The sequence below is a fragment of the Trachypithecus francoisi genome, unplaced genomic scaffold, assembly GCF_009764315.1.
Source record: "Trachypithecus francoisi isolate TF-2019V2 unplaced genomic scaffold, Tfra_2.0 Lachesis_group6, whole genome shotgun sequence".
NCBI lineage: Eukaryota > Metazoa > Chordata > Mammalia > Primates > Cercopithecidae > Trachypithecus > Trachypithecus francoisi.
This window is the reverse complement of record NW_022681471.1, coordinates 89,008,956-89,031,855: the sequence shown is the minus strand read 5'-3', so window position 1 is coordinate 89,031,855 and position 22,900 is coordinate 89,008,956. Positions and strand designations below refer to the sequence as shown.

General features: G+C 40.4%; 1 protein-coding gene across 1 annotated transcript in view; it reads right to left on the bottom strand.

Moving 5' to 3' along the window:
* Positions 1–250: 250 nt before the first annotated feature.
* Positions 251–22,900, bottom strand: part of CLCN5 (chloride voltage-gated channel 5) — a 164,479-nt gene continuing 141,829 nt past the window's right edge. The window contains 9 exon segments of the mRNA XM_033200990.1: positions 251–7,349; positions 8,578–8,794; positions 8,950–8,988; positions 8,991–9,347; positions 10,607–10,793; positions 12,625–13,167; positions 13,436–13,516; positions 17,624–17,830; positions 18,760–18,882. Coding sequence (XP_033056881.1) covers positions 7,259–7,349; positions 8,578–8,794; positions 8,950–8,988; positions 8,991–9,347; positions 10,607–10,793; positions 12,625–13,167; positions 13,436–13,516; positions 17,624–17,830; positions 18,760–18,882 — 1,845 coding nt within the window. The 3' untranslated portion in view covers positions 251–7,258.

Here is a 22,900-nt window from a genome sequence, read left to right as displayed (position 1 = left end):
GGTATCTGGAACATCTCCAAAAACGCAAGCTGCCTCTCATTTGCCTCCTTACGGTAAAGAGTATTACTGAGTCTGTAAATGTGAAAATAAGTATTAATAAACCTTTTTAAGCAGTGGGCCTGCCAGTAGGGGTTTGCAGTTGTGTTTTATGCTACCCTCTCCTGAGCCTTCCACTCTGCCCCTGTGGTTTTCTGATCAGAAATCAATAGCTACCAAGTTTAGGGTCTTTAGAAACACACCAGACACCAGGGTGGATAAGGCTGTGCTTTATTACATGCATAATTACAAATCTGTGCTAAGTGGAAATGTATAAAGCAATGGCGACCTGGGTTTAAGCCACACAGAGAAAGGGCTGGACAATCCATTAACCCTTCTGCCAATGTCCATTCCATTGCCTTTAACATGATTGTTTCCATTTCTTACAATTTGCATAGCACTTACTTGTCAACATACTTTGAATTCATTGTCTCAGTTTATCCTCACAACAACCCTGTGAGGTAGGTAGGGCAATTAACACTATCCCCATTTTGCAGATGGGAACACTGAGGCACAGAGCGGTTAAGATCTCAAGGCTAGTTAGTAGAAGCATAGGGAATAGAAATCAGGTCTCCTAACTCCCCCGTCCACATCTTCCTTTTTAGACTATGTTGTTCCACATGACTAGGGAGTAGACTAAAGCGAGCAATGAGCCATAGCTCTGGTTCAGGCTATGCCTAGGAACAGGCGAGAATAAGCTAAGAAAGCATGGCTAAGGGATAGCAACACTCAGATAAACAACTGCTCTAGGACAGCTCAGCACCAAACCTCCTGCAGAAACTTGGGCTCTATTAGCTTTGGTTGAAGCTACTTTCTGGATGCCTAGTTACTGCTGACGTCTAGACATTAGCTTCAGCTGAACTTTCACCAACTCTCAGGCATTAAAATGTCGAGTCGGACAGGTTTTCTTTGGCTACTGCAGTGGAGCCAGCCCTACAAAGAGCTTACTACAGAGAAATTCAAATAGTGGCCCATGGGCTGTAACCCAGCCCCTCTGATCTTCCTGGCCTCATTGGCTCACCCAACAGGTGGTAGTTTTCCCATAGCCAGAAATGAAAGGGCAGAGGTAAGAGCAGGAGGCTGGCCTTGGTCAAATGAAGAAGAGTCACCCACATGACATCACTGTCCCCCTTAGCTGATGTGACCAAGGTACTGACAGGGCCACCTCCTTTCTGGCCTATACCTGGTTAGCAGCATAGCTTCAAAAGACAGCTTAAGAGAACAAAATATTAAACACATCATTTTAAAATCTTGAATGGAATAAATTCTTAATCATCACATAGTCCCAAAGGACCAAATACATAATAAAAAGTAAATACATACCTATATAAAAAGCTGAGTGCTAAAAAGGCAGGACAATGGGAGAGAAAGGAAGAAGAGGGGACAAAGTGAAATGGAGGGCGGAAAACGAACAAGCTGGAAGGACCATGTATTTTGAGGTACCCTTAATGTGATACTGAGGCTGAACATTCCCCTCTCAGGCCACACCCTCTTCTCAATTTTGCCAGATGGCATTTCACTCACCAAATCTTAGACTGCCCCTGAATTCCAACAGATTTGAACTAGTAGATAATACAGTTTAGCAGTAAATACTTCATATGTCTGCCTTGAGATGCTAAAGCCCTCATCACCCCCGACAAGTATCAATGGATTTGGCCCTCACAGAGGAGCAAAGCCCTGTTGGTCCCATCAACTCAGAAGTATCTTCCAGTTTCTGTTCTCAGAGCAATCATCTCCCTCCCACAAAGTCCACATTCAAAACAACATGCCTGTAATAAAACAAAGAGAAATTTGAATTCAGGGCATGGTGTGGGGAGAGAAAGAGAACAAGACAAATGGCAAGGTGGACGAGGCAGAGAGAGGAGAGGCAGAGATCTTTTCTTTTTTAACTCTCATATTTTTATATTATTACATGCTGTTTTTCTTCAAAAGGCCAAATTTTAGGCAAAGCATTCATTCAATGAGTGTGCACACAGAGGCTGAAGGCCCTTTGGCAGGAACTAAGAGGTAGGAATTTATGACTGCAAGACTGGGCTGGGTGATCTGATAGGTCCCATCCAAGAAATGCAAACTCCACACGTCATATACTTTCTTTCTTGGGTGATTTGGCAAAATTAGACTACACCATGGAAAAACCAATTTTGTTCCCTACATCTATTCAAACCTTTACCCAGATCCAGATGTTTAGAAATGAGAATGTGGCCAGCAAACGTTTGGGGAGTAACTTAAAGTTGCTAACAGCCATTGTTCTCAGAACTTCTCTCCTTGGAGCAAGCAACTGAAATATGAAACAGAGCAGAGTCAGCGATCACCCCAGGACAACTACACCGACTGAACTTCAAATTGACACAGCTCTTGAGCTCTGATCTGAGGAACTCTTTTTTTTCCCCCATATATAATAAGGATATATGAGGAGGCAAAAATACATATTTTTTAAAAATTGCTATCAAAATTCAAGACAATCTATCTAAACCTTATAGTTTAGGAAATGGCAACAGATACCACATTTCTTCATGAGCAGATGTCTTGGGTCGGCCCTATCCATAAAACTAGACTGCCCTTGAGCCAAACACTGCTTTGAACCACTCATTTGCGTAGAAAGCCTGGCCTTTGGAGGATTACTTGACTTTTTTCCCCCTTGCGGCACACGATCGAGCAGTTTATAAATGCCAGAACATATGTTATAGGGGTGTGGGATGGCTTTCCTTCCACCATCTTACACCATCCAAATATTTTCTTACCAGGGCTTTTTCCATGGCCATAACTTTTAGTTTCTTCTCCAAAGGGAACACAGGCAATCCCAGAGGTGGCTAAAAAAATCAAGGTTTGGCTGGGTGCGGCGGCTCATGCCTAGTAATCTCAGCACTTTGAAAGGCCAAGATGGGCAGATCACCAGGTCAAGAGATCGAGACCATCCTGGCCAACATGGTGAAACCCCGTCTCTACTAAAAATACAAAAATTAGCCGGGCATGGTGGTGTGCGCCTGTAGTCCCACCTCCTTGGGAGGCTGAGGCAGGGGAATTGCTTGGACCCGGGAGGCAGAGGTTGCAGAGAGCTGAGATTGCACCACTGCACTCCAGCCTGGCGACAGAGCAAGACTCCTTCTCAAAAACAAAAAACAAAAAACAAAAATCAAGGTTTTAGGACACTTAAGTTCACACCACATATTTAGACATCTAATTTTTTTTTTTTTTTTTTAAAAGGACTCAATATTCTACCTTCCACTTACTTTCTAAATTCCTAATTTTTCTCAGGGTTTTTAAGAGCTCAACATTCTATGCACCACCCAAAAGATGTTCTGCTTCCTCTGAACTGATGGGTGGCTTGCATTTGGCTCTAATCCAGTGTAGGGGACCCAGTTCCTCACAAGACAGTGTGGTCAGTCATTAGTAAGTACTTTGGCAATATAAAATATGCTAGCTGTTTCAAGTTCTCACCATTGTCTTCGCTATCATTATTAAAAACTCAACTTCAAAGATTGCACTGTTCATTATTTAAAAAAAACAAAAAACAAAACAAGAGATAGTGTGGGATAACAAGTACATCTTCCTACTCATCACCTAGCAAAATAAACGAAAATCAAGACCGAACCGCAACAGGTGATTGAACTACTTAAAACATACAGCAGTGGTTAATTTCTATAATGGATTCTATTGCACACTAAGTTTTTGAAAACATATTTGCCCCCTCACACCTTAATGCATTCATAAGATCTTGGTTGTGAATTACTTCATGGCCTTAGATCTCACTAAGCCCTGGTTACTTCATCATGTTCAAACAGAATTGAAGATTTGCTAAGAAATGTATACTATGCTCTGCTCTTCCTGTAAAGGGTTTAGATTCAGCCTTTGGTGCCAAAACAATTCAACTGCTTTTCAGTTCAATCACAAATTAATCGTTTGCTTCACCAGCTGGCAAATTCAAAGTATCATCAATGTCAGCTTATCTACCAGAGGATATCTGTTCTGTGGATCTTACCACCTCTACTCCATAGCTGGGCTGAGCCAGGATGCTGTGGCCAGAGAAAGAGGAGAGCATTGGAATATGTTTCTAACCAAACATCCAAGTAGAAATGATCTTTAAAGTTGCCATTATTTTGTATTATCAGTCCCCTGTTTTTTCCCTTCAATATAACGAATCATGCATTAACTGTTTCAGGTTCTTTAAATTCTTTAAATTGAAGATTTGAAGATATAAAATATAGTAGTTTCACTTTTACAAATCTATAGACTCTCATTCATTTTATGGCTGGATGGCTACCAGCTACTCTTCCTTGGAAAATCCTAACTCCATTGAAACACTAATTGGCATTCTTTTGTAAACCCTTCCCTTGTGTCAGGCAATCTTCTCATTTAATACCAAAATAGTTTTATCTCCACTCATTAATTTTTAAATCACAAACCATCTAGTCTTCTGCCATTGAGGTATGTGGCCATTTGATGCTACTGACAGTCCTCTCTATACTGGCTGTATTTGTTGCTTAAGCATGTCCTACTGTTAAAGTGGCAATGGCAGAAAGAACATTTTCCTTTTCCACAAGACAAGAAACTTAGAGTGTCAAGGTGCTGAGCTAGCAGTTGAGAGCTCTAGCTGCAATTAGCCAAACTTTGGGCCAAACCATAGGATTGGATGTATAGTGGATACCATATACTATAGCTACTTCTAGCATACAAGCTACAAGGATTCCTGAGAAGCTGAAGTTAATGAATGAGACTGATCAGGAGTGAGGTATCAAAGGGATATTGTCATTCTCTGGAGGGCCAATCGGTGCTTAGCATCTACAAAGTATACCTTGGCACAGTGTTATCTGATTTCTCGAATGTATTCTCTGAAGTAGCACCTTAACACTGGCTCATCTGTCTAAAATCAAGAACAAAGCCTAGAAGAAACACAAAGGCAAACTTAAGACACCCTCCTTATCCCTACTGCACTATGAAATATGACCAAACCTTTCATTGTCATTAAATACCAGAAATAGTAACATTTTCTGTTTTGCAAACTTTAGTGGGGAAGGACAACTAATAAGACAGGTATTGGACCAGAAATGTACAGATAAGGACTTTGATTTCTACACAATATACACGGTAGTCAGTCAAATAGTCTCATATGAAAGAATCAGTGGCATGGAAAGGACAAAATACGTAGTTACTGAGCCATGACTATGATATAACATACCCCAGAGAGATTTTTTCTTTTTCATTAAAGTGCTAGAGTGATCTATTCACAAGGAGAAACTCTAGCGACCGCCTTGATTATTTTAAAGATAAAAATAAAATAACCCTTGGCTACCCAGTTCTGAGCCAAAAAAAGAATTTCAGATTTTGGAAAGATAAGAACTAGGGGTAAAAACGTCCTAGAATCAGGGATCAGCAACTCTTAAAATGAGGTACACTGAAGTATTTGGGGGTAGAGGGTTGGTGGGAATATGCAGAATGACCACTGATTCTGGGCTGGAAGGATGGTAGGAAGTGCTAGGAACAGAGCTATAAAATGATCCAGGCTGAACTCTTACCCTGGCAGTGAAATCTCACTGCCGTGGGCATCCAGTGTGGAAATGGAGGCATGGCAGCAGCAACGGGGCCACATGGCAAAGAAAATGGCTGTGTGTCACCTCTGGTCCATGTGTTGTGAGACTGCTGAGCCTTGGTTTACAATTTAACTAGGCCTGGGAGTTAGTTTTTTGTAGTAGGAATGATTAACCAGGAGCAGTGCTCAGTCTCAAACAGAGGATTTGGTACTAGGATAAGAAGTGGAACAGAATGGAGGGGGAGTAATTGCACATAGGTAAAATTACAGAAAATGAAACAGTGGTTAGAATGATGATGGTGGCTCTGTAATTCCACCAAGTGTCCCCAGAGTGTGATTTTTTTTTAAACTGCAATAAAGGTGGTATGAAATTGAGACAGGCACCTTTTCAATTGGATACAAGCACCTTTGGTGGTCACCAGGCCTTGTCCATACTCCTGGGTCTTAGGATGGCTCTGCATTTTATTTAGAATTCTAAGGACTCTTGAAGAGTCACAGCTGCCTATCCTGTTCCAACACCTTGAATATATTTGGAAGTATCCCAAGCCTAATTCATGCTCATAGGGACAATACACTGGCCTGCTACACGTACTTATCGCTGGGAGGTGCAATGAGGTGTCCAGTTATTTTAGTACTGGCGGTCTTTACAAAGGAATGCATGAGGATGCAGATGCAGTTCTGAATCTTCCCTGGTTTACCAGTATGCAGTCTAGACTTGGTTCCCTTTGCTGTTCTTACATATTCCAGAAGCCTAAAGCACCATCATTCATGGAGGTGGCATCTGAGTAAGAGAATTAGTTAGGACCTCACAAAAATGTGAAACTCCTACTCATTGACTTTGCTTAGAAGTTTACTAATTATTCATTTCAAGGAAGCTGGAAGAAATCATTCCTTGCTACTAACAAATTCATGGCAAAGTCCTTGTGTACCAGCTAACAAATGCCACCTGGAAAATTACCCTTTTTGCAGACAAGGAGAAAGCTCTGTAACTTATCTTTGTGCACTTCAAAAGAGTACCAGGAACAAGCAAGCTATAAAAGTCAATCTCTCTAAATTCATTTAGAAGAGATTAACCAAAGCAGCATTGTCTTATAATCAAAATTAAAATTAACATAAACATACACACATAACAAACTAATAATGCTAAATATTGTAACAGGAACAAGGATAACATTTGAACTGAATCTTCACAGTCTAGAAAATACCATTACTCTTTTCCTTCTGGTTTTCCTTTCTCTGGTTTGAAAAAGCAAAGCCCCTTAGTTTACACTTTGTCTTCCAGTAACAACAGTTAGATCCCAAAAGAGTGACTTTTTCATCGGTTTCCTACAGGTTATAGGTCAGGACGGCTGGAATTTTTCTTGCATAGTTTTCAGTGATTGCATATTGGCTAACTACTTTTTAAGTTAAAAAAATCTTTAAAAAAACAAATATAATTAAACCACAGCAATCTTATTTATTCTTTCATGAGATCTTCCTAATGTAACATCACGGAAGCCTAACTGTAATTTCTCCTAAAGACAAAATTAATTTCCAGAGATTATGTAGTGCAACTGGTTAACTTGTAGGAAAGAGACAAGACACTAATGTGACTTCACCATCCAAATATGGAAAATGTGTTTTGGGTACCCAGTTAATAAAACATATCCATGGTCTGTAATGTCCTTCCTGCTTTATATCCAGAATTCTATGATTCTAGTTGAAGAGAATGGAATCAGGATCTTGGTTCGCCATCTGTGCAATATGCTTTAACACATCCTTTTTGGTAATGATTCCAAGCAATCGCCTAAAAGACAAACACAACACAACAGAACAAAAATAAATCTGTACTTAAAATAGCATTCCCTAAGGTGATACTTGTCCTCCTTTTCAACTTTGTCTTTGATCACTAGCTGCCCTTCCAGTATGCGATCACAGGAGTAGGACGTGTGCTCCAGGCAAATAGGATGATGTGTGGGTTCCTAAATGTATTCAAGTGTTTCTACCTCTAGGTCTCAGACCCTGCGATTTCCTCTGGTTTAAATACTCTTCACTACATATCTGAATCTTATCTACTGCAGCCCAATTCAAACGCCCCTATTCCAGAGCACCTTCCCTGATTCTATGAGCCAGCAGGAACTCTGCTCGCCTCACAGCAACAGCATACACATTCTTTGCAGGCCTCCTCAGTGGCACTTGCCTTCTTTGCTATTGTACTATAACCACTGCTAGGTTCTTGCCTTCCCTAAAACACTGCATGCTCCTTGAGGGCACAGAAGGGTCTTAATTCATTTTTGTGTCTCCCTGGAATCTAGTGGAATACCTTCTTACATGGCGCAGGGATTCAGTAGATGTTAAATGAACCAGTTAGGGAAGTCCCCTTATTGATTTAAATCCTTCAAGGCATCTGTCACACCATTTAGAAATTTCAGAGGTGAAATTCTTATATAATTGCTGGATTAACATAACATGTTTGGGGAAAAAATCCACCCCTCTCCTCAACCTCCCTTCTTTTCCAATAAAAATAGAAGGGTTCCCTTTACTGGATAAGAACTATCCCAGGAAGGAAAGAGCCTGGGTTTGGCAGTCAGAAGACTTGTATTTAAAGCCTTTTTCTAGTATTTGTTAGCTGGGGAACCTAGTATAAATCTCACCTCACTGAAACTTGGTTTTCTCATCCTCAAGTAATAATAACAAGGAGATTGCAGGGAACAAACACCCAGCAAATATACTACTACCTGATGCTATTGTAATTTCAGTGCTGCCTATGCACAAAACGCAGCTGTTTCCTTTGTCAGGGAGGAACTGAGTTATTTATAAGATGCAACCAGCAGTTCACATCTCTCAAACACATGTTCTTTCCCAAACTCCTTTTACACTAATTATGATTTTGAAAACCTATCCACTTTCATCTCAGAGCTTCAAAAAGTCCTAAAAGTGCTACTAATGTTCACTTAAACTGGGTTCTACTTCTTTCTCTCTCTGTATTCTCCTTTCTCCCACAATCCAATTTGCCTTCACTCAAGACTTCTTACCCGTTGTGTGTAACCAGGCACTGCCGCAGTCCCAGCTTTCGGAAAATATCCACTACGATCTCCATGGGTGTAAGGTCAGTCACAGTGAAGGGGCTGAGATCCAGGATGTTCCGAAGCTTTAGAGTGGGTGGAGTGTATGGTGGCAATGGAGGAGAATGCTCCGTAAAATAAATGATGGAAGTGCTAACAACCCCATCCTGTTTCTTTCGAGCATTTTCTATTCAAACAGAAAGAAAAAGTAAATTGAAGATGGACGTGCTAGGTCTATCCTTCTGGCTCCTAACCAGTCCCCTCTTCCCTGTCTTCCCCCATTTCATGCATATATATTGAGTTCCACAGTGGATTCCACTATCCCCTTTCTGAAATCCTTACCAATTGAAATAATGAGATCTCTTCGGAGGACAAAGCCACAAGTCTTTGGGACTCCCGGGATACCACCACTGGGAAGCCACTGTAAGTGGTTTCACTGATTATGGTCTCTACATCCTCCACAGTCATACTGTCCTGAGTAAGGACAGTCAACAAAGGATCATTTCTCCGGGGTTTCATCACATCCATTGCCAGCGTCTTATGAGCAAACTCTTCTTTGGCTTCAAGAAAGGGGTATCCATTGAGACGGATGTGGGCATCATAGATGCCCTCCCGCCCAAGAGCATCTGCCACCCACTTGCTTGTCATGGCTGCAGCCATCAGAGGCACGATGTATTCTAAGCCACCAGTCAGTTCAAACATTATGACAACAAGAGACACAGTCATCCGAGTCACCCCACCTGCAAAGAAATAGACATAGTCTACTCAGGCAGGCAAAATACAGGATTCTTACAATTGTGGGCCTTTCCAGGAAAAGCTGACCTACCAGAAACAATGAGGTCTCACCTACAACTGTGCAGACTCCAGAGATCGCAAGAAAGCAAGGTTACAATGGACACGATTCAGAGTTCTCAAAATAACCTCTACAAGAAGCCTTCTGTTTTTCTTTTTCTTTTTTTTTTTTTTCCTCTTCTTTTTTCGAGACGGGTTTTGTGCTCTGTCACCCAGGCTAGAGTGCACGGGCGTTATCACTATTAATTGCAACCTCCATCTCCCAGGCTTAAGTGATCCTCCCACCTCAACCTCCTGAGTATCTGAGACTATAGGCACGTGCCACCACACCTAATTAACTTTTTATTTTTTGTAGAGTTGGGGTTTCACTATGTTGCCTAGGCTGGTCTCAATCTCCTAACCTCAAGCGATCCTCCCACCTCTGCTTCCTAAGTAGCTAGGATTACAGGTGTGAGCTACCATGTCCAGTCCAAGATGCCTTCTTGTTTCTTTGTTCTTTCATTTTTCTGTTGCTTCTTTTCCCTAATTAGAAAATACATGCCCACTGTGGAAAATCCAGAAAATATAAAAGAAAGTCACTATCTATTAGCTCGCTGCTGATAAATAAGCAGAGTAAAAATTTTGAATGACTTTTTCATGTTTTTTTCTATGCAAAAACATACGTTTTTAAATAAGTGAGCTCACATTATATGTTTAATTTTCTGCCATGTTTCCCCCTCTACTTTATGTGGGAATATTTTGCATATTATTACAAATTTATATATCATATTTTAAGATGTTAAACATATTTACATTATATTTTAAGATGTTAAACATATTAACATCATATTTAAAGGCTGCATTGTATAACATCATATGGATGTACCATAATTCATTTAACCAGTCCTTCATGTGCAAACTTAGGTTGATTGTAATTTTTTGCTCTTATACTATGATATTCTTGTGCAGATATCTTTGTCCAAATTTCTGATTATTTCCCCAGTATGAGAGAGTAGAATTCTCTTTCTTTTTTATTATGATTTTTATTTTTTATTTTTTTTAGTTTCCTCATCTGTATATCAGACGCTTTCTTAATGTGCTTGGAAAATGGCAAACTTAACTGGAAAGTGATGGGCATTTAAATTTTCCTACAGTCAATTGTGTTTAATAAACTCTTCTATGTCAACTGGGTAGCAACTTCTTTGAAATTAATGCAAACACTACTCACCTAAGCAGGCTGCAGCCCCAACCATTGCATAAAGGCCGGGGGTGATGCAATCAGCTCCCTGACTACACCAGCTATTGAAGACGGTCCATTCCTGGTGGTAATAGGCCAGTTGTTCCATTCCTACTCCTAGAAGTCGACCTGCTATAGCACCAACAGCCATGCTAGGGATAAAGAGGCCAGAAGGGATCTGCGAAGAGAAAGCAATAGATGGTTAGTGAGAAATGATGATTGCTTGGCACATGGTAAGGGCTGGAGGACTGACCCTCTGCAAAGCAAACAGGCCATTGACAATTTAACTATGCACTATGCTAGCAAGTGGCTGTAAAGATTTGTGTAACACTACAGGGACTAGGGGTTCTCTGGGACGTGCAGGCAAAGACGACTGCAAAGAAGCTTACCCTGATTCGGGGTCCATCAGGCAAGAGCCTGAAGTCTCCAGACCAACACAGAACTGGAGGCAGAAATTAGGCCTTTCCCAAAGAAAAAGGAAAATAGATGGAGTTTCTCATATATGCAGACATTTCCACCAATTTTGAATTCTTATCAACAATGACTACCGTTTATTGAGTACCTACCATGTTCTATGCTGGATGCTCTACATGCAAGATTCATGGGTTCTTTATAACCCCAGGAGACAGGTATTATTATTCCCAAATGCCAAAGAATCTAAGGTTCAGAGAGGTTAAGTAGCCCACCCAAGGTCAAGATTTAGTAAAGACTGGTGCTGGGATTTAAATGGAATGCTCATAACCATGCTCATATATTGAATCTTAGCCCATTGCTCACACAAAAAGGATATAGCATATGAGGTTTCAGTCTATTTTGTAACAATATCAAGAAAGATTAAACAATTAAAAAGTTTTAATAAGATCATGACTATGGCTACACGATTAATCAAAAAAGGAAAGCTCATCTATCTCCCTACTGTTTTTCTGACTCCTAGGATACTATAGTAAATTCTTAATATTCTGTACTGAGAGAGGGAAATGATGATGATAAGGACAACCAAAACAGCAGATTCTTTTTAAACAGCCTGTGTTTGATTTTTGAATGCATTTGAATCTGGTGTTCTGATGGTTTACAAATTCCCTTTAAGTGAAAGAATGCAGGCATGAGGTGAAAATTAACTGAAGAAACACTGCAAAACTTCCCAGGGTCTCCATCCCTTCCCTGTACTGAGGGGATGGATGGCGTCATCTTAGAGATTACAGTAATGCCTAAACTGAGTTGCTATCTCTTCTGGCTTGAATCTCCACTTCTCTAGAGAATAGAGGAAAGTAACTTGGTAGTTAGGGTGCTAAAGAAAAGAAACAAACAAACAAAAACCTAGAAGGGAGGAGGAAAATACTTCAACAAATTTTCTTTTCTGGCTTCTTCTGAAACATGGAAATAGTAACAGGTACTGAAAGTAAAACATGCCAGCCAGATGTCCACTTTTGATAGCTTAAATATTAACTAAGGATAACTTGTGAAGTGGATCGATCCCACTTCTTGACAATTGAACATTGATACCAACTGTAAAAACTATATTTAGGTATATATTGGGTTGAACCACAGGAAATTGCCATTTTAGCAGTCAAAATGGTCGAATCCCAGCAACTTCTCTGGTTCAATCAAGATTGTGCTTTATTGGTAAACTCTAAAGCCACCCTATAAGGAGTAACACTGTGCTGGCCAGATATCATTTTAATATAAAATGTACTGGAATAAATACCTCACCATCGTTTTTGAGGGGCAAAATATGTTTTCCACAGAAAAGGAGAAAACATTCTTCCTAAAATTTCATCACTGAGGCTGGCATTTGGATAGCTTAAGCCTTAGACAATTTGAGATAGAGGTACAATTGTCTAGCAAATTATGAGAACATGTGGGGTAAAAGAGGCTTTAGGGGTGGGGGAATAATGTGAGGGGGATTTGAAAGCACCATATGAGCTATCAGGATTGTATGATACCTGAGCTCTGCCCTCCAAAACCCACAGCCACGCATGCAGCCACTGAGTCCCAAAAGAATTCCTCACCTTCATGCCAAAGGTGAATATAGTAATGACAATTTTCAGTATGAGTGTTAAAGCCAGCTGCCACATTGCACTGTAGACTCCCACGCCAGCCGGTCTGTCAGGCAGTTCACCCCCCTTGCTTGTGTTGAAACGGTTCTCATAATCACAGAGCTTGGAAGAGTCCAGAAGGCCACAGTCATTAAACAGCTCAGAAATGAGCTCACTTGTGCTCATCCGAGTGTATTCATTGGGGAAAGCCAGGATGGCAGTGATGGCTGTCACGACGAGTACCTCTATGACAGGATACTTGCCCAACTGGGTGGTCTTTCGTTTCCGACACCAGGCAATGTTTGTGCGGATAAACAGCGCTCCCCACAGACCACCAAATATGCCCAGCAGAATGAATGGCACAAGCTCAAAGAGATGCCATGGGGTGTGAAACTCCACATAAAATAGTACCAGGCGGCTATTCCCAAATGGATTGATGGAGCGTAGAGTGAATGCTGCCACCAAGGCAGCAAAGAATGAACGCCACAATGTTTTCAGGGGAAAATAGTAGCTGACCTAGAAGAAAGAAGGTGAGAAAGCAAACTTAAGTCAATATGTAGAAACTGTTTCAGGTGAAAAGCTGTGCTGCAGACATGAGAGTCAACTCATGGATGATAACTGCCCATTGGATTTCTAGTCACATGGTAAAGCACCAAGCTGGGGAGAGCACTCAGGGACTGGGATATACACAGATATTGTACATTATGTACAAAATTATTGTGCTGCAATGTACAAAGTTCCTGACACAAAAACATACACATGCTGTACAATGAAAAGTTGTTACCTCTTCAAGGCTGAATAATACTCCACCTATAGGTGCTCCAAAGGCTACAGATACACCAGCTGCTGCTGCAGCTGACAAGACCTACAATCCAAAACTCAAAATTAGTGATAGAATAATGCTGCTTTCCTCCACTCAATCACATTTTTAGAAGACATGTTAGTAGTTATTGAACATTTAAAAATACCTTCATATGCTCCATATCATCAAAAACAAAATTCAAACACTGTATGCTGAATTTTGAATACACATGCATAGTTCACAAGCTTGACCAGGTAAGAGGACCTTTCCTTTGTAATTCATTTAGCCATGTGCTTTATTCTAAACTATGCCCCCCATCTCCCATACTCCCAATTCAGTAACTGCATTTGAGTTTCTAGACCTATTTGTTCACCATCTAAATGATGTACTTACAGTGATATATTTATATAGCACTTTGTAAAGGAATGCTTAGTAAATGAGATGTTCAAGAAGGCTCTAATGACATAAAACTGAAGTCACAATTGGTTCACAGTTATTCAGCAGCTGCAAGTATTCATGCAAGAGGTATTTAGAGTCTCCCATACCCTGTGTCCTACTCCATGCCTAATAACCTGTGGACACAGAAATAGGGAGGTGACTAGATTTTTAAGAGAAGACTTAAGATATGGCAAGGAAAGGGACTAGGAGAGAGTGGGAGAGGAAGAAGGAGCCAAAGGGAAAAAGTGATAAAGAGAGAAAGAGAATAGTGATACTTAGAGACCTCCACCTCTGTGTAGGTGTGTGTGTACATGTAAAATGTACATGACAAACACTAGTAATGGCAAACAAACCAAAATTAACAGATGGACCAAGTCCTTTCATTGGATTCTGGTTGCTATGGAGAGAGATGATTTGAAGAAGTAAAGAAATATTTTAAAGAAAGTTGAACAAAATTATGAGTTTTGAAGAATAAAAAGGTCCTTGGCAAAATAAGCATACAGGATTATCTGGGAGAGTAGGATGGCTCAGGAAAATGATGGGGAGGAAAGAGTGGAGTCTCTGGTGCTAGCTGTAAGGGCTTTGAAATTCCTAGCTACAATGGCTTTCATTTAAGATGAGGACAGCCAACATGCAACTTGAGAAAGGGGATTTCAGTGACTACATTTAGGATGAATTAAGAGAAAGAAAGAATCGGGGTGGCTAGCTTGCTTTAATTTTATATTGCAGAGCGGAGTCTGTCTATACCCTTCTTTCTCAAGTCTGTTTTACTCTCAACCATCTGCCCACTTTGACAAGGCCATAAGACAAAAAAGGTTGCCACTGATGATGAAAGCAACAGGAAAAAATAACTGGAAAGTCTAAATAAGTACTAGAAAGTAAATTTAAGATTCAAATACTAGCCGGTTGTGGTGGCTCATGCCTGTAATCCCAGCACTTTAGGAGGCTGAGGCAGGAGGATCACTTGAGCCCAGGAATTCAACACTAGCCTGGGCAATGTGGCAAAACCCAGTCTCTACAAAAAAATTCTAAAAATTAGCTGGGTATAATGGTATGTGCCTGTAGTCTTAGCTACTCGAGAGGCTGAGATGGGAGAATTGCTCAAGCCCAGGTGATAGAGGTTGCAGTGAACTGAGATCACACTACTGCATTCCAGCCTGGCCAACAGACTGAGACCTTGTCTCAAAAAAAAAAAAAAAAAAAAAAAAAGATTCAAATACTGTCATGCACCATATAACAATGTTTCAGTCAATGATAGACCACATACAACACAGTGGCCCCATAAAATTATATTTTTACTGCACTTTTTCTATGTTTAGATGCACAAATATTTACCAATGTGTTACAATTGCTCACAGTATTCAGTATAGTCGCATACTGTACATGTTTGTAGCCTAAGAGCCGTAGGCTATAAAAGCCTAGGTGTGTAGTAGGCTAGACCATCTAAGTTTCTGTAAGTCCAATCTATAATGCTGGCATAGTGAGGAAATCTCCTAACAATGCATTTCTCATCATTTCTCATAACGTATCCCTGTCATTGAGACATGACTATATTCATATGAGCCTAGCCGGAGAAATACATGGCATCTGTATAGAGAAACAGCCAAATCAAATTCCCTTCTTATTTTATTAGAAACTATTTGAACAAAAATGCCAATTTTTAGAATGAAAGTCCCCAGCAATCTGTAGTTTCAAACTCACCTTCATCCATGCAAAACCAGCAACAATCACCACTTCACTGTTAACCATTATAATACTTTCTTTAAACATTTCAAACACAGAAAAGGTGATAGAACAGCACAAAGAATTCCTACATATCTTCATGTAGATTCTGTAATTGCTACCATTACTGCATTTGTTTTATGATTCTCTATTTTTTTCTGAAGAATTGGAATTTCACTCAGAAAAGTCAGTTGCACATATAAGGCTCATGTACCCTGAAATGTTTCAGTGCATTTAGGATATAAATGCTTTTTGTCCTAAAAGCAAAGACGTTCTCTTCCATAATCACAGTTCAATGATCAAAATAGGAAATTTACACTAATAACTGTTATATGATCTATAAATCTCATTCAAATTTCATAACTGTTCTAATAAAGCCTTTCTAGAAAAAAAAAATGTTTTTTCAACTCTTCCCTTCTGTTGAACATCATTCCCATTTAACAACCTCACCAATTTAACACTGCCTTTAAGTCCCTCTACTGCATGACAGTTAGTTAAACAATCTATTCATATTTCCCCATCTTCTCTCCTGCTAGCTTTCCTCTATTTTCTAACTGTGCCAGGACCTTTCTCCCTTGAACTGAACCATCAAAATTTATTCTATATTTGAAATCTCAGTATCTTTGAGTTTCCTTCTGGGTCTTGTGGTTAAGTTTTTTTTTGGTTTTCATAAGAAATCATTAGGTTCCTGTTTTGTGAAAAATCCCTTTAAATGAAATGACCTTGATCTTGACCCATTCCATATGTGACTTCTTTGTAATTCAAAGAAAATAAAGCAAGAGCCATTATTTTCTTAGGCCCTTAATCATAGCAAGAAAAAAGTAAACCAATGACTTGGAACATTTTTTAAAAAAAGTCCTTCCTCCTCAAAACAGCATACATTAACAACTGCATAAACATGACAACCACTACAGAGTTGCCATGGTGGGACTAATTTAGCTGGGCTGAAACAAAAGGTAGAGAGAGGTCCAATACAGAGAGAAACTAATTCAAGTATAATGTTAGACAGAAATAGAAGGTGAAAAAACCAACATCTGAAACATACACTGCACTTACATGTACTATTCCATAGCAATAAACAACTTCTTTTAAAATCTATTCTTTCTGTTACTTATTTTGTAAGAGAAGCAATATATACTTGAATACAATTATATACAATAAAAAGTTAAAATTCTTACTTCTCCTTCACTACCCCTCACTCTCCCACTCACCATAGATAAACATTTTTAACAGTTTGGCATAGGCCAGGCATGGTGTCTCATGCCTGTAATCCCAGCACTTTGGGAGACTGAGGCAGGAGGATGGCTTGAGCGCAGGAGTTCGAGGCCAGCCTGGGCAACATAGTGAAACCCCGTCTCTACAAAAAATACAAAAATTAGCTGGGTATGGTGGTGTGTGCCTGTAGTTTCAGCTACTTGGGAGGCTGAGGTGGGAGGATCATCTGAGCCCAGGGAGGTCGAGGCTGCAGTGAGCCATGATCATGCCACTGCACTGCAGTCTGGGTGACAGAGTGAGACCCTGTCTCAAAAAAAAAAAAAAAGTAAAACCAGTTTGGGGTAAAACCACTTTCCAGACATTTTCTATCAATAAGTGCATGTACACTTCAAAAAAATATGAATTATATTATATACATTATTCAGAAACTGGCTTTTAAAATCTAATGGTGTTTCATAGCCAGAATTCCAAGTCAATATATATAAGGTTGTCTCATTTAATGGCTGCAAAGTATTCTACAGTATGAACAGAATAGTATTTATTAGATCAGTTCCCTGTTGATGGACATTTTCGTTGCTTCAGTTTTTTACTATGTTGACAGATGCTGCACTATCCTTATACACCTTTGTGCACACACACATGCTAGGATGTCTGTAGGATAAATTCCTACAAGTGGAATTGCTGGGTCAAAGGGTGTTTGCATTAACATTGGTAGAACCCTCAAATTCTCACCCCCTAAGACTGTATCATTTATGGTCACAACCAAAGAGGACTATTAAGGCCATTCATTATTACCTCTCTGCGCTTGGCTTCATTCTTCCTGTATTTGTTGAAGCAGTGGCACAGGATGTTCCCACAGCAGCAAGCCACATGCACTAGAGGGCCCTCTTTGCCCAGGCTCAAGCCAGATGACACTGCCAGCACCAAGGTGATGGTTTTGATAACCAGAGTCCACTTACCCAAATAGCCCCTAATAATGAAACCACTCAAGATAGTTTTTATCTGCAGGTCAAAGAAAGAAAGATTGAATATAGACTAAGGAAGTCAACAAGGTTAAGAAGCAAAAATCTGGACTTCATTATAGAAACTGCACCTTTGGAATAAGTGACATATAAATGCTTGACCTACAGTGATCCCTGTTTGGAAGGGAGCCCAGGAGCCGAAGAAAGCAAGAACTCTTCTTTAAGTTTTCATGTTCTCCCTCTTTTTAGGGGGAGGGGAGTGATAGCTGGACAAGGATGTATTGTAAGTATGAGAGTGTGCATATATGAAGGAGGAGCTGGTGAGGGAGGGATAGGTGTTTGCCTCATGTTACAACGTGGTAGCCCAAGAGGCATGTTTTGAGAAGACAAGGCTAATGTCCCTGAAACAACCTTAAAGGTTAGGTATAGTCTTGATTCCCTGGCTTTTAAAAAAAAAAAAAAAAAAAAAAGTGACTTATTACCTGGTCAGGAAACGGGGAAGGGCAAAGTCATCCTGGTAATCTAAGTCTCAGTGTCTTCAGTCACTGTCAAGCAATCTAAGCCAAAAGTAGTTCGAAACAGGGTTTTAACCACCCCATGTAGCCTAAATCATACTGTGGGAAAGGTACCAAATGATTTTCTTTCTTTTGCTCTGAAAAAGCTGACAATAACATTGCTTTTTCAGAATCTTGGGATATACTCTGGAAGCTTTTTGGATAGTGAACAGGGTAGGTTTTCCAGCGCCTGGCTCAACAGGAACCCTCAGGAGGCTAAGAATCAACTCCCTTTAATTTCCAGGTAGCCCAGGCTGAGAGGGACTTGTGGAAAGACCTAGGCCTTAAATGGCCTCAGGATCCGATCCTGTTTAACATTCATCAAATTGTGGTATGTGCTGGAATACATATTAAGAGATTTTAACCAAAAAGTATTCATATTGTAACCATTTATAAACCATTTTAACAGACTCACCTCAGGGATTCCAGAGCCACAGGCATAAGGCGCAAACACCTTGACAAGAGATACGGCAAGGAAGGCAAATAGGAGAGCCCAGAGGACGTACATGAAATAATTGACTATGTAGGCAAAGGCTCCCTGGAACAGGGGGAAAAAGAAGCTTGTTTTAGCCTAGACGGCTTCAGTGAGACATGCAGCTCTTCTGAGTAATGTTTTTTTCAGGAAAAAAAGTCCAAAAAAAACCAAAAAAAACAAACAAAAAAACCCCACCAAGATTAAATTGTTCAAGATGTTTCTTTCTGATTGTCAACTACTGAAACACTGTCAGGCCACCTAGTACTGAAAATGAGATGCTTTGCTATCTATATCCAAAGGAAATTTACCATGGATTCTTTTTTTTTTTTTTTTGAGATGGAGTCTGGCTCTGTCGCCCAGGCTGGAGTGCGGTGGCCGGATCTCAGCTCACTGCAAGCTCCGCCTCCCAGGTTCACGCCATTCTCCTGCCTCCGCCTCCCAAGTAGCTGGGACTACAGGCGCCCGCCTCGTCGCCCGGCTAGTTTTTTGTATTCTTTAGTAGAGACGGGGTTTCACCGTATTAGCCAGGATGGTCTCGATCTCCTGACCTTGTGATCCGCCCGTCTCGGCCTCCCAAAGTGCTGGGATTACAGGCTTGAGCCACCGCGCCCGGCCGAAATTTACCATGGATTCTAAGGATGAACAAGGAAAAGAGCAAACTGAAAACCTTGAAACAAAATTCTCTTTCTATATGAGTGCTTTCATGGGTTTTGTAGTCAAATATATACGATTCCATGTCATTTTACCAAGAGTCTTAAGAGCACCTTCTCCCCCTTTTTTGGAATGGCTGAACCTTGGCTTCACATTTCAAGTGAAGAGCAGATCTAAAGTTCCACTAAATTCACCTTTGGCTACCTACCTTGGTGTCAATTCTCATAGTTTATAGTAACAAAATTTTGAGTGTTTGGTTTTTCTTTACTTTTTAAATTTTTTATTGTATGTATTTAAGGTGTACAACATGATGTTTTATATACATACACAGTGAATTTGTTACCACATTGAAATAAACTTACACGCATATCACCTTCCATAGTTACCTTTCTTTGTATGTGAGGTTAAGAGCATCTAAAATCTACTCTTAGCAAATTTTTAGTATACAGCATTATTAACTCTACTGTACATTAGCTCTCTAGACTTATTCATCCTACCTTACTGCAAATTTGTACCCTTTGGCTCACTTCTCCCCATTTCCTCCTCCTCCATGCCCCACGTAACCACCATTCTGCTCTCTGGTTCTGTTTACTCAGCTTTCTTTTTTAGAGTCCACATATAACTACATCTTCAAGAAAATTTTAGTACCACAGACTCAGCAACAACCATATAAATAGAAAGTTTCGGACCCTGGCAATACCAGATACAAATAAATAAAAGGGAAACAATTATTTTTAAAATGGAAAGAATATACTTTTTGAGACTATTCCCCTGTGATAAATGAAGCATGCCACAAAAGAAATCTAGCTCTGACCAGCAGGAAAGATTCATCCATATTAAAGGGCCTGCAAATAGTCATGTCTTACAAAAAAAGCAATTTTGATTAGGAAGTTATGCTTACTGGTAGAAATATTAGGAATTGCAACTCACTCAACTTACATAAAATACAAAACTCAATGGACTTTTGACTTTTCAAAACACAAAACACTATTAAAGTAACTCATTGAACTAGACAAAGAGAACCAGAATGCTCAGGATTTTTCTGAGTTGTAAATTTGACACAGGTTTTCCATTATCTTAGGCCCTCAGAGGAACACATGATTGCTATTTCTTTGCCTTTCCAATGTCGCTAAGGAGGAAGAAGACTGCAGAGGTAGGAAACATAGAGGGTAAAGGAGTGAAAGGAAAAGTAACTCAAACTGGCCAGAGGCAGAGACCAGGAGGCCAATTTCCTGCCATTTGGAGAAGGCTTCTTAAAACCTAGAGGAGGCCGAGGCAGGTGGATCACGAGGTAAGGAGATCAAGACCATCCTGGCTAACATGGTGAAACCCCGTCTCTACTAAAAATACAACAAAATTAGCTAGGCGTGGTGGCGGGCACCTGTAGTCCCAGCTACTCGGGAGGCTGAGGCAGGAGAATGGCGTGAATCCGAGAGACGGAGCTTGCAGTGAGCCAAGATCGTGCCACTGCACTCCAGCCTGGGCGACAGAGCGAGACTCCATCTCAAAAAACAAAACAAAACAAAAAACGAAACCTAGAGGACTCTTTCCCCAGGGAAGGATTTCATTCATAAAAAGAAGAGCCGGAGAAATTTGTCACCAGAGCAAATCTCAAGCTCCAGTTTTAAAGTAACTGTTGGAACACTTACACACATATAAAGGGGCAGCATGAGGGAGCCCTGCAGTGACAGAACAGTTCTAAATCTTGACTGTGGTGGTGGTTAAACAAATGTCCACATGGGATAAAATTGCAATGAACTACATGCGTGTGTGCATACACACACACAAAAATACATACATAAATCAATGTGTGTAAAACTGGTGAAATAAAGCCTGTGGATTGTACCTACGTCAATTTTCTGATTTTGCTGTGGTACTACAGTTATGCAAGCTGTTGCCACTGAGGGAGGGAAGGCAGGGGGAAAGGTACTGAGGACCTCCTTGTACACTGTTTTGCAACTTCCTATGAATCTGTAATTACTTTTGTGTGTGTGTGTGTGTGTGACAGGATCTCATTCCATTGCCCAGGCTGGAGTGCAGTGGCACTATCATTGCTCATTACAGCCTGGATCTCCTGAGTTCAGGGAATCCTCCCACCTCACCTTCCGAGTAGCTGGGACTATAGGTGGTTGCTACCATGCCCAGTTTTTTTATTTTTAGACACAGGGGTCTTGCTATATTGCCCAGGCTGGCCTCAAACTCCTGGCCCCAAGGGATCCTCCCTCCTCAGCCTCCCAAAGTGCTGGGATTCCAGGCATGAGGCACACCTCACTCAGTCCTTGGAGGAGAGGATTTTTTTTTTTTTTTGAGTTAGAGTCTCACTCTGTTGCCCAGGCTGGAGTGCAGTGGCACGATCACGGCTCACTGCAACCTCTGCCTCCCAGGTTCAAGTGATTCCCTTCTTCAGCCTCCCGAGTAGCTGGGATTACAGGTGCTCACCACCACACCTGGCATCCATATATATATATATATATATATATATATATTTTTTTTTTTTTTTTGTAGAGACAGGGTTTCACCATGTTTGCCAGGCTGGTCTCAAACGCTTGACCTCAGGTGATCCACCCACCTCGGCCTCCCAAAGTGCTGGGATTACAGACCACCATGCCTGGCCAATTATGTTTAAAATAAAAGAATCTCCCCAAAAGCAAGGGAAATACTCACTCTCTCTCTCTCTCTCACCCTAAGTCACAGGACTTCTCAAACTTTTCTACCTAAGTTCTCCTAATCTAGGAGAGAGTAAACAAAGGCATCAGAGTATGGGACAGGGTACCCGGCAGCAGAGCTGAAAGATTTTGTTTTTTCTTAACAAGTATGAAATTTTGCATTCCATTTTAAATGATTATTTACACATAATTTTTGAAAAAAATGCCAAATATTCAGAAAAAAGTAATGCTCTGGGAAGGCAAATAACGTTTGTCCTATGGTTCCACCTACCCTCTGGCATGCTGACCTTACCCTAGTTTGAGAAGCATAGACCTAAACCCTCTCAAACATACAGCATGTATCTATCCCTTTTATTGAACCCTTTACCTAAGCCAATATGCATAGTCATATATGTATATAAACACTCCTATTTCTATCTTTATTCTTTTCCTATCCTCTTTTTCCCTGGACTGTTTGTGTTTGTGTATGTGTGTGCACATGCCACTTCAAATTGTTTGTAGACCAAGGTGGGTAATATAAATGTTTAAAAGTACAAACATACATCCTAGTCTTGTTTCCCTCACTAACAAAATAGATGAGTAGTGAACTAAGATGGTACCTGTCTTTGTTGGCGGAAGTCAGGGTGGAATTGGGAGCTGAGGGTTTTTTTGCTTTGTGTGCTTTTGTTTTCAGTGGGAGAGATCAAACATATAACTGAGTGGTAAAAGAAAGGTAAGGAACTGAAAAATAAGCAAAGTTACCTTAGCATCAAAAAACATATGCT